Source organism: Schistocerca americana, chromosome 3 (assembly GCF_021461395.2).
Source record: "Schistocerca americana isolate TAMUIC-IGC-003095 chromosome 3, iqSchAmer2.1, whole genome shotgun sequence".
NCBI classification, from domain to species: Eukaryota; Metazoa; Arthropoda; class Insecta; order Orthoptera; family Acrididae; genus Schistocerca; species Schistocerca americana.
Window position 1 is genome coordinate 629,332,194 of NC_060121.1, and position 12,810 is coordinate 629,345,003.

General features: G+C 39.0%; 1 protein-coding gene across 1 annotated transcript; it reads left to right on the forward strand.

Moving 5' to 3' along the window:
• The first annotated feature begins 609 nt into the window (after window positions 1-609).
• Window positions 610-10,325, forward strand: LOC124606265 (proteasome assembly chaperone 4). Its single transcript, XM_047138243.1, has 2 exons — window positions 610-705; window positions 10,032-10,325. Exons 1-2 carry the CDS (start codon window positions 610-612, stop codon window positions 10,323-10,325), a joined length of 390 nt encoding a protein of 129 aa, XP_046994199.1.
• Window positions 10,326-12,810: the final 2,485 nt, after the last annotated feature.

A 12,810-nucleotide genomic window follows, 5' to 3' on the forward strand; every position in this document is an offset into this window, starting at 1 on the left:
ATCCCTGTGCCGCCATTTGCCATCCCTTCTCCCCACCCCCACCCCTATCCCTACCCCTGGCCGTATTTCTCCCCTCCTCCTTGCCCTTCCCATCCGTGGTCATCTCTCCCCCTCACCATTTCTCTCTCCCTTACCATTTCTCTCCCCTTCCCCTTCCAGTCTTTCTCCTAATCTTCTCGAAAACATTTCAAAATAATGTAAAAAAAAAAAGGTAACTCTTGTCAAAAATATGAGTTTTTAAGAAAGTTTAGTTTCCAAGAACAGGAAAGCACTGTAAACATTGTTAATTAATTCACAGGAAAGCTAAGTTCCTTATTAGATATGCCCTACATATTCAAGGAAAGGCCAAAGAGTTTACTGTTCTCTGACAATATGTCTAGACTCATCACTCCTTTAAAAACTAAAAGTATGTGGGGTGATGATTAGTGAGTATTGTTTCCTACAATGGGACACAAGGTATAGCAGTCTGTCTGAAGTGCCAGCTCTGTGTTCTGCAGCTTTTATAGTGAAATGTTGCACTTTGCTTCATGGAAGGTTTTTATTGAATAAATATTGTGCTTCACTCATTATCTTCCAGGAACACTTAGAAAGCCTACCATAAATTAAACTATGACCAGTTCTGTACAAACTGTAACTGAAGTGGAGCCAAGTGTAGAACTACACAGTTTTCAGGAAGTCTTGTGTGAAAAATTAATCACTTATCAGGTAATTTTTTATTAGATAGACACAGTATTTGATATCCATTTTGTGTTACATTTTGACTGTTCTTAAACATTAGTGCTCCTTTTCTGAAAAACTTAATGAGATAATCAATGTAGCATGTCAGTTTATTAAATGTATCTGCTAACTATGTTCATGCAGTGTTCTGATAAATAGTTTGTCTGCACCTTAGTATTTGAACTTTTCTCATTTTTAAACATATCGGGATGCAACCACAAATTCAGTTTGATTCCTCATAGCAAATGTCCCATTCAATCCATGGTGTTTTTAACCAAGATATTAAACACACAATAAATATTTTCGGGTTTTGGAAAACTAAATTTTGGCGATGGTGATGTGATAGGAACTTTTGTTATGCTTCCCTGTAGCTGCTGCTTTGAAATGAGGACTGAACTCACTATTTAAAATTTTGATACTTTTGTGATTCAGATTTTCTTCACTTGGTATGAGATGGTAGCAGGAGTAATAATTGAGAATCAATGGAGATACCATTAAAAGAAAATTTTTCATGAATGTTACTGCTTTCCAATCCAGATTTAACCAGATTCCACATTAATTTTACAGTTTTTAAGGGTACACTTTTAATGCTGCCATTTATTTGATTATTTTTTTGCAGTCTCAACATAAGAATTTAAAAAACGTACCAAACAGTATGTAGCAAAACAGCAGAAACTTCCTTTTGCATGAAAACTTTATTTGCATGAACACTCTTAAATAGGATATTTTTTAGAATATATAGTTGTTGTCTGTGACTGTGAACTTCGATTATCTAGAGATAAAATATCTGAACTCGGTGAACTACAGGGAACATTGATTATGTATATGCCTTTACTGTCATTGCAGTGAATGAAGACACTATTGTACTCTACACCAACTGATTCATTACATATTTTGTGCACAGTTGGTGAGGTAGGGAGAAGATCAGAGATTGCTTTTTTTTTTCTTTGTGTATGTGTGTGTGTGTGTGTGTGTGTGTGTGTGTGTGTGGGGGGGGGGGGGTTAGATTGTAACTGCTTTTTTTGGAGCAAGTGTCAGATGACCAGTGCATCGGTGTGTACCCCTCAGGGAACTCGTGACTCTTGTGTGATCCCATGTGTGGCAAGCACAGGGCCCCAGATCATTGCAGGACATCCCCCCCCCCCCTCCTCCTCCTCCAATTGCTCTGTTTGCGTGCATGTAAGATGGCTCTCTGCTAAACACATTAGTAACAACACCCATGAGACATGCTTTTTATTATCTGTGGTTCATATAGTTATTTTCACCTTTTAACTAACTCGTTAATTGTGCCCATATAGACTTGACCTCCATCTTTCCAAACTGTACTAAAGTGCAGACCTTGTAAGGAAGGACACTTGATGTGGCACATCAGGCAACTGCCTGTGCAAGAGCATCCTCAGAACCCTAACTTGAATGCACTACCTTATATCCACAACACACAGTGTGATACAGTAGCCAGTCTGTTGAGGTACTGCCAAGTACCAACACAGTTTAACCCTCCCTGTGACCATTTGGAGATGACTCTACTGGTGTCAGTGCTGCAAGCTCTTCGACATAGGCTAAGAAGTGTGTGTCTGTCTTCTACGGGATGTGGAGGCTGAGCAACAGTTATTGTGCCAGGTGATTTTCTGTGATGGGCTGGCATTTGTGGAGAGAGCCCCGTCAGGGCAGATGATACTTGGTAAAACAGATTGAACTCCTGAAGCCAAAGGCTTATTTTCCTGGCAACATCAGGACACTGCACTGCTACATACCACAATGTTGACCATGGCATGGGAGGCATGCTAATCATGAATATGCAGAGAAAAATATTTTTCTCAATATATGGTTTGTACTAGACAAATTATGAAACTTTTGACAACGTAATGCCTCTTTTTCTTTTTTAGAATAAATTGAAGACCTACAGGGTGTTCCAGGAGGAATGGTCAGTATTCAGGGATGTGGTAGAAACAATCATTTGAAGCAAAAAAACTTCATATGGACATATGCCCTCTTTCAAATAATTTCCGAGGCAGGAAAAATTTATTTTCTGTATTGTTCAATACATTGCCAGGTGTACACATGTACAACAGTTAATAAACATTACAACATGTGTTTTACAAAGTATTAATTCAAAAATATTTATTTTTAACGCATTCACTTGTAAGTATTATCGTACATGTCACATTACTGCTGTTATGCAATTCACAATTTATTTTCAAACATGCCACTGTCAGCTTCAATGCATTTGTGCACTCTTGGGAGAACACTTTGTATTGCTGTCTGGATGCCTCTGCATGTTCCCTAATGAGGGCAGTAGTATCCATGAGACCAAGCAGTTCATCTTGCGTATTCACCTTTGGTTTGTGCATTCAGTCCTATAAACAATAATCTAATGGTGTAAGGTGTGGCAGTCTTGGTAATTGTACTACTGCGACCAATCCAGCTATTGAGATGTTCCATTACACGTGATAGAATGTGGAGGGGCTCCGTCATGCTGGAAGTACAGTGCAGTCCATGTGCCCAAAGGAACGTCCGCAAGGTGTTAGACTAATGATTTTTTTCAGAAAATGCAATTAATTCTATCCCATCAACTGCTCTTCTAAAATGATTGGATCTGTCATTATGTTACTGATCATGCTGCACCACACATTGTTCAAAAAATTGTCTGGGAAATTGGTTTCCACTGTAACATGTGGGTTTCTTGCGATGTAGACAGTTATTACGTGTGTTGTTGATTCCATGATGTGTAAACATGGCTTCATCACTGAACAGCATTAATGGAAAAGCAAATGACAATTGTCATTTAACCAGTGACAAACTTAAAGTGCGGCATTGTTGCCAGTGGGAAGATTGTGGATAGCTGTATGTGAAATGGGTATTGATTGTGGAACACTGATACGTGTAGAAAGTTGCTGTGTGCTGACAGTAGGACTACGCTGTACCATTTCAATACTGTGTTGCTGTTCCTACACTGGTTGTAGAACTGCACATTCAGAAAACAATAGATACTTGGAAGAATACCTGTTTCACACAATGTGCTGAAGACTTTGGTAGTCACTCTGTGATCAGAAGTTCGACATGTTGGAAAGCGCCCACAGAATTCTTCAACAGCATTAGGAGCACAACCATTGCAGAAGCTGTATATTTATATTCCTCATTAGTGTAGATGTGTGGCATTTTAGCCAGAATGTGTATAAGCACAGTTAACCAATGCTTCTCTTTGATACATTGTAGATCCCTCCCACAACTTTAACTCACAATGCAGCACAGACAATTGCACTTTTTACAGGCTAGTTTAATGACAGAAAGACATCCCGAGGAAAAAGGTCGAAAGTGCTAAGGCAGGTTGGTTTAGAATAAAATGTCAAGGAGTTTGGACAAATAAGACACACATATGCCTGCTACTTATGTGTTCTATCTTGGAAACCATTCAGAATAGGGCATATTTCTATATAAAATTCTTTGCTTCCAATGAGTATTCCTGTTATATCCATGAATATTGACCATTCCTGCTGGGCCACTCTGTATATGGAGAAGTGATCCTCTTTTGATCAAGATAATGAGCAATGTTTCAGTCACTGTTGCTCCCTGCAGGAGACTCAGCACATGTCTGTGCTTTTCCTACCACTGACATATCATACTGCAATTGGATGGTACCTGCATGCAAATCTGGAATAGTGTGGAGTTCTTTTCTTCATTGCATTAAAAAAAAGGACAAAAGAAAATAGACTGGATTCTTCGGCTTTCATTCTGGTATTCGAGGAGAACACACCACTGGAAAAAGTGAAAATTATGGTGTGGTGTCACCGCCAGACACCACACTTGCTAGGTGGTATCTTTTAAATCGGCCGTGGTCCGCTAGTATACGTCGGACCCGCGTGTCGCCACTGTCAGTGATAGCAGACCGAACGCCACCATATGGCAGGTCTAGAGAGACGTATTAGCACTCGCCCCAGTTGGACAGCCGACTTTGCTAGCGATGCTACACTGACGAAGACTCTCTCATTTGCTGAGAAGATAGTTAGCATAGCCTTCAGCTAAGTCAATTGCTACGACCTAGCAAGCGCCGTATTCAATTGATATTTATTATATGAAGCATGTATCATCAAGAGCGATGTTCTACAATTATGGATTAAAGTTAAGTATTCCAGAAGCTACGTACTTTTCTTTATAGCATTCGTTACGTATCCTGTTTCAGACCTCACGCCAGCCTGCGTGAGTTTAAGCGCGTGCCTTTCGGCTTCCTCTCATTGTGTCTAGGCTGTCTTGTCTAGACACAACATATGGTTTACTTATTTGACATTGTAACATGTAATACTGTGCATGCACCTTTTCTAAATGTCCTAAATTTGGGTGGAAGTCTTCTCATTATACCAGTATCTCCCCCCCCCCCCCCCCCCTTTCCATAAATTACGGGTGATTATAGCATGACAGAACACCTACTGAACATTCTCTGAACCATGTCAACTGCCAGGGATGACAGTCTTCCTATTTGTTAATGAGCCCTTCCTGCCATAACAGATGAAAAATCTAGGGAGACAAGACCATTTACAAACTGCAGCTTCAGTACAAGGGGAAGTATAAACACCTAACATGCTATTATGGTGACCAAATTTAGAACTACCATCGGAAAATTTTCTCCAATTAATCAGTTACCAAGCTGGGGGTTTAAAAGAGCAAAATGGGAGGACTTTTTCTCCAGTATTGACTTCACAAAGTTCCCATCCCAATTCATAGACAATACTGTCCGCTACACCACAGAAGCAATCACCTACACTTCCCAAATAACAAATCCCTGTTTTATGCTGCCACCATTACCAAAAGACAATGTCATGATTGTAGACCAAAGGAATTCAAAGGAAATTTGGGAGGTCTGTAATTGTGCCCATGTACAATGAACATGATAGCCTTCAAATGGCTCCACACTAGAATTCACTTCCAGACAAAAAAAAAAAAAAAAAAGTGTGTCGGGAATATTATGAATCAACCATGAGAACCCAAGTTTAAATCTGTAATATGACTGGCATGTTGCACCTGTCTCCGAGGCAAATGATGGCCAACTATTGTCTTAATGGCACCACTTTAACTGACCCATCCGTCACTGCCAATTATTTCGCTCTGACATCCTGACATGATTCCTACTACCTCCACCCCAAACTCGACTATCGTATGCATAAACAGCAGTTATAAAATATCTACTTTTTCTTCATATGTGCTATCGCAAACAGTACAATAATCCTTTTAGTAAATGGGAACTTCATAGAGGTATCATCCTGTGATGCAAGACAGCTGTTTGCATGGGGCGATGGGGGCTGAAAACCCTTTTGTGAACACATGATTGGTGAACACAGGATCCTGGACCTTTGCAGTAGTATTTCCCGTTCCATAGTGCAGTTCTAACCTCTTTGTTGCCCTATATATACCCTGCAGGAAGTCGGTCAGTGAGGCCCGGGTACAGGCACAGTCCACCTAGTATTCACTTTAGTGACTACCTTGACATGTGTTGGCAGAATTTGTGTGTTTTGTACAGTTGAAATATTCACTTAACTGCCTGGATTGCGAGGATTGTACAAACCTCTACAAAAGGAACCTCAATTTCAAGGAGTGTTATGCACTCTGCAATGTAGGGCTGTTGAGTCAAAATAGTCATTAACAAGCAATCTATGGGGAACCTTCCGCATCTTGGTTGTATAAGGCTTACCCAGGTTAAAATGTCAACAACATAATGGACAGATAGATTGCTCCTTACTGTAAAGATGACATGTTTAGTTGCAGACAGGCACCATGAAAAGACACTTACACATTTGCTTTTGGCCAACGCCTTTGTCAGAAAAAGAAACACAAACACACACACATTCACAGAAGCAAGCACACGTCATGCACACATGACCATTATCTCCTCCTCCTCTGGACCAGAACTCAACTGTCATGATCATACATGTCGGAGATGGCGGTCATCTGTGCTTGTGCGTGTGCTTGATTGGGTGAACGAGAGAGTGTGTTTGTTTCCTTTTCTGATGAAGGCTTTGGCTGAAAGATAGTGTGTAAGTGTGTTTTTTGCTGTGCTTGTATGCAGCATAACATGTTATCTGTACTAAGTAGCAATCTATTTTTTCCTTATATTGTTGATACTCCAACCTGAAGTTTCCACTTTTGATTTTGCTTACCCAGGTTAGTTGGCAGTGCCTGGGCGAACTTTATATAGGGTGTTCATAAATTCCTGTTGCAGACTTCAAGAACTTGTAGAAAGGAATGAATACATAATATTTTGAATAGGAACCCATGTCCAGAAATGTACCATTTCTGTTCTACAGCACTTTCAATTCCACTTCTGCTTGAGAAACTGAATTAGGCATGACACAGTACAATTATTATGTAACAATTCGAAAGGAAATGTAATGAAACATCAAAGCAACTCTAAGACTTTTCTGTTTCCCTCAACAGATGGGGACATGTTACATGTCTGAACTGAAACAGTCATAGCACAGAAACACTACTTTTTGGACATGGGTTCCTATTCAAAATATTATGTACTCACACCCTTCTACATGTCCTAGAAGTTTGTAATGGGAATTGCTGAATATCTTGGAGATTCATAACTATTCGTGGAAACGCCATAGAATCTCACAAGAACAAATCTATCTAATGGGTGGGCCACTAGAGATCAGCAACACCCACATCAGGGCTCAACAGACTAGTCATTGTGGAACTGCATTTGGAAAAATCCTTGATTATTGTAATAGAGCACAATTTTCAAAACATCTGTTGCAATCAAGAGAGAAGAAGATCTATCAAAAAAGTGCTGCTGGAACTGTAAAATGTATCAAACAGCTTCACAACAGAAAGCTTTTGGTGAAATTATTATGTCTCGCTAGGTGATCACAGTTCTAAACTCTTAAAACTTTTGGCCAATATGATATAGAAAGAGAAGATCACAATACTCTTCACTTTCTTAACTTCAGTAAGGGCATCATAAATTTTAAGCACATTTTGGACATGGAAAATGAAAGTGAAAGGCACAGCAGAAGTTAGAAACGTTTAGTGAAAAGAGTCATCAGTGAGCTGCAGCAAACTGTCATTTTCAGTCTGATATTCAGTCCTCCTTTCCTTCCAGAGCACATCAAGCCAATTTTATTCAACTGAAGCAGTGTCCATTACATGGTCACACCACAGGAGGATGTAATGGCAATGCAGCATGAACCAATGTGGGAAAGATGTCCACAAAGGAGGATCATTGAATTCAATGATGGAGTTCTGTGTCAGCTGCTCATATAACTGCTCTTCTTGGAGCAGGAGTTACCTGGTGCTTTTAGTTTAAAAAATAAAAAAAAACCTAAATTGACCAGTCAAATCGCATATACTAGGTGAGAGAGAGAAAACTAGCCTGCAACCTCCTGTTCTCGTGATTTCTTTTGCTGCTGCTCTGAAAAAAAATCTCTATGTCACATAAATACAGAAAATAAATATTGACACAAACACATGTACATGCAATAATGCCAAAGCCACTAAGCCCGCAGCTACTTCTAAACCACATCCTGATCCTGCAGACGTCACTACCAAACTGCAGAGATAATCCTCAGCCACAAACTTAGATGCACAGAGCAGTTCAGCCTCACGCAATCAGCCTTGTCACAACAGTGAAAGGTGAATTCCAACTCAAAAACAGTCAAAATCCATAGAAACTCAGCAAAACAGTCAGATAGGAAGACAGTAATATTAATTGATGAAGATTATTATACAATTCAACTGGAAGCATTTACTGATGCTGTTGGAGGTGATCCTATTTCTCCGCTCACTGTTTCATCAAAAAAGAGATACAGGATAAAAGCAAACCTCTTCTGATTTATGGCTGCTATACTGCAATGGAATATGAATTGTTTAAGAACTTATATGGAGGAAATAAAGATTTTAACATAGGAGTTTACCTTGTGCCTATGTGTTACAGCATCCACTGAAAGAATGATACAGATGATGAGAAGAATAAGTGTGTGCTCTCTGTATCTCTCCCACATGAACCTACAGATAATGAAGCCACTGAAGAGCTAGTCCATGAACAAAGGCCTCAGTGGAAAGAGACAGTGCTCAAGTATGTGTCAGTTGTGCTTGCAAGAATGTTTGTGTGTTGTGTACTTTAGAATAAGGCCTTTGGCTGAAAGCTTACATGTTTAGCGGAATTTTTGTTGTGCCTGTCAGTGACTCAAGATCTCCTCTAAATGGTGAGTAGCAGAGTATGCTTTTCATAACATTGTCAGTATGGTTTTCCCAGTTTCTCATGAAACCTGAATGATGAATGTTAAGGCCCAAAGCAAACTAAAAAAGTAAAGCAGTCTTCGAAACATGAACCAGTACCTTACTAGGTGTGGACTCTTTGGAGGTGCTACGCCCTTGTTTTACTCTGATCTTTGAACTGGATTTACCCAGCCAGTTACAAGGGGATCTACAATTTAATGTGGACTCCTAACAAAAGTGCAGCTCAGCATTTCTCATTAACAGACATTGCCAAAAGCGAATGAAGTTGTAAGTGACAGATAAAGATCCTAGAAATAACTGGGTACAAACCCCAGACCTATGGATATGTAGCCTGGAACTCGACCATTGAGACACAAATGCTGTCTTTTATAATCCCCAGGACTGTTTCAGGGAGTGTCACTTAGTTTAAAGGCACATACACGTATACAGTAACTTATTGGAAGCTGGTGGTGACCACGGGAGAGGGGAAGTCATATACTCATTGTTGACAAATATTGCCACTCCACCGTTAGCTCTGTTCTTTCTGAGATGTCTCTCCAGGAGATATGAAGAAGTGTCATTGTTGTGCAAGAATTCAGGTCCTCCATATTAATCCTGAACCCCAATTTTCTTCCTCCTTTGACCCTATCTTTCTGTGACGGTCATGAAGTTTGGTTCAGACGAAGGGGAACTTGGTAGTTATCTGTTGGAGTGAATAGAGTGTTCTTTGTTGTAGGCTGCTTGATTGGGGGGGGGGGGGTTCTTGAAAGTAGATAGTTGAGTGGCCTTCTGTGCCTCCTGAATTTCAAAATGCAATATGTATCATGTAGTTTCTGGACTTTTTATTCTTCCATGAAAACTAGATATAGTGTGGTACAAACAATGATCCAGGAGTAATTGACTCACTCACACAGTAAGATTAGTAAACTGAATATAAGGTTTGTGAGTAATGACACTGTTTCTCCTGTCCATTGCCTGACCATGAGATTTATCAAAACGTTGGCACAGCAACAGCGTGATACACATAAGGCCTAACTTTCAGGTGAATTAAGCCTCTATTTCATGTTTGATTTACTGATCTCATGTTTCTTTTTTTTTGTCAGGTTCTACGGCTTCAAGATTCCATCTTTATATGGATAGGATCTTCAGAAAATCCTGCTATGGAAGATCTTTCTGTAGCTATCCAGACACAGTATAGTGACAAACCTTTGGAGACAAGAATATTAGGCGTTGGAAATGAAGACAATTCTACAACATTAGCAAATCACATTGCTCGTAAAATTAACCAGCCTGCATATGTGAGCATGAATGTACCTTTTGACAGATTGTTGTTTCCTGCCATTGAAAAGAGACTTTTTGAAGAAATCAAACAGTGTCCCAAGAAATTCAATCTATAAAGCCACACATAAAATAGAGCAATTTTAGCTGACATTTCAAATTACAAAGTGTGATTTTTGCACATGGGCTTAATAGTTGCTTGGCTACGGGAAAGTAGCTGTTTCAGTTAATATGAACCACTTGGATGTTGAAGCACATGATCACCTCTTTATTTCTGAGTATAATTCTATAACATATTGCATTGTGAAGGGTAAAAAAATAATGAAGATGATGATAATAATCATGAATGATACTGTGTACTGCGATGTTGTGCAGTTTATATGTAACTGGTAAGCATGTTAATGAGAGTTAATAAGAGATGGTTGGCCGACACTTTCATATTTCTAATACCATATTATTTGCATTTCATATTCCAGTAAAGGTGAAAAGTCCCTTTAGTTTTTGTGCATATCATACATGATTTTATACATTATATTAAAATTTGCATTAATATTTTACTTTCCACATAATTCAAAACACCACAATACTGAAGTTTCTTGTATAGCACTTTCTTTATTAAGTAACTAATGAAGCTACTTACTGATTGTATTTTATTTAACCTTGAAACATTTGTACACATGTGGAATGATTTGCATACTGTGAAATTATCCTGCTCCAAATGAGAGTATTAAACAGTATAAGAATTTTTTTTAATGTTACCATAGAGTAAGAATGGCCAGTGCCATTTATTAGAAGAGAGACTCCATAAACAGAAACTCTTCTGTATAATAGTTATCGATAATAATTTAATGTCCTTGGTACAGAGTATATGTGCCGAAAATTTGGATTGTTAACAGTGGTGGCTCAGGGCAAGAAATTTCCAATTTCATGTTCCTATTGTTGTGAAACTTTTGATTTTATCTGAATCATGTTTAATTTTCTTATGCATCTTTCTGTATGTACAAAAATTTTGTCTCTTTGAAATTTATAGAGCCATGGGGCCATGAACTGACGACGTTTTGGAGGTATGCAGGTATGGTTAAGGCTTTACTCCAGTATATATAAAGTACACAGTGTACCATTTGCAATGTACACTGTTCCAAATGGTGAAGATGAATTGTGCACTTTTGTAAGAATACTTTCTGCAATATCTTTCCTATCCCAGTAAAAGTTGCCAGCTTTTAGTAAAAATCAAGCAGACTGCTGACTCAGTGTACACTGAAAAAAGGGGCAATAAGAAAATTGATTGAAAATGTACCCGTGATGACAAGGCTTTTGTCTGAGTGCATACAATCATTCCCAAGAGATGTAAGCCATGGTGGGAGGAAGGATTTAGGGGAGACATGTCTTTCATAGGAATTAAACATATCCAGGTTGTACGAGGCTTTTAAGCAACCATATCCTGGCAGCAGTGTCATGCCATTCTTATTATCTGGTATTTAATAATTATTTGAAAAGTAAACTATCCTTCAAGCAACCTAGAACAGATACGTGTACGACATGTCATTTGTTAGCTTGCCAAATTGCAACATAGTCTGGGAGCTAAAACAGATTTCAGAAACAAACTGAAACTTCACCATTTGAAAGCTGAAAAAGCAAAAAGAGAAATTGTAAATGACTTTAAACAGGGTGTATACGATCCGGGGAATTTTTTCATGCAGGGGAAACCCGGGAATTTTTTATTGCTTTTGTTTTCAGTTAAATTTTTGTAATTTTGACTGGTAAGAATATCACTGTATCCCACTACTGCAGCAATAAAACATGAATGAGAGAAAAAAACTCAAATTGCAAAGGAAGTGCACCATACACAGTGCTCATACAAGTGTGTGCCAATAGCAAAATGTGTCAAAGGCTTTAGGAAGACCATGCAATGCTTCGTAGGAACAAATTGCATCCGATGAGCGTGACGTCACAACTGTTTACATAAGATTTGTTTTAGCAGGATCGTGCGTATGCGTAGTTGAGTAGTACCTTCTCCCGCTTCTGGCTACAGAAATGTGGCTGTTGGCTGTGTAAGCAGTCGCACCGGGAAAAATTTTACTTTGGCCCTCAAGCTGCCAGATTCATGCATGCGTAGCAGGCCCACAATGGGGAGGGGGGGCAAATTCATATTCTTGAGGGGGGAAAACCTAGTTTCACAAAGTGCTTAGCATCCAGTGCACGTTGGTCTATCGATTATTCATATTACTTTGAAACACATTCCTATCTATATTGCCCCGATTCGGAAATATCGTAGATTCGGGGCTGATGCACAGAGCAGTCGGAGTTATAGTGGGGAAGTGGGTATTCTCCACATGACCCGTGTTTACATTTAGTGATTTTGCTGTTTCCTCTTTGTTTGCGGCTCTCACATCAAATGAAAACAAAACGGATTTCTGTGCCCGAGAGCTGTCAAGTGAATTAAAATACATTCACATAATTATGTAAGGCTAAAATGTGTTATTAGTTTCAGAGTTTATTTTATTTCCACCTTTCTGATAGTCAAGCATTAATTGCCTTCCAGAACAATGAAGTTATTTTTGTCGTTTTGCTAAAGAAATTTTCTTTTATTTATCTTTTCCGCTG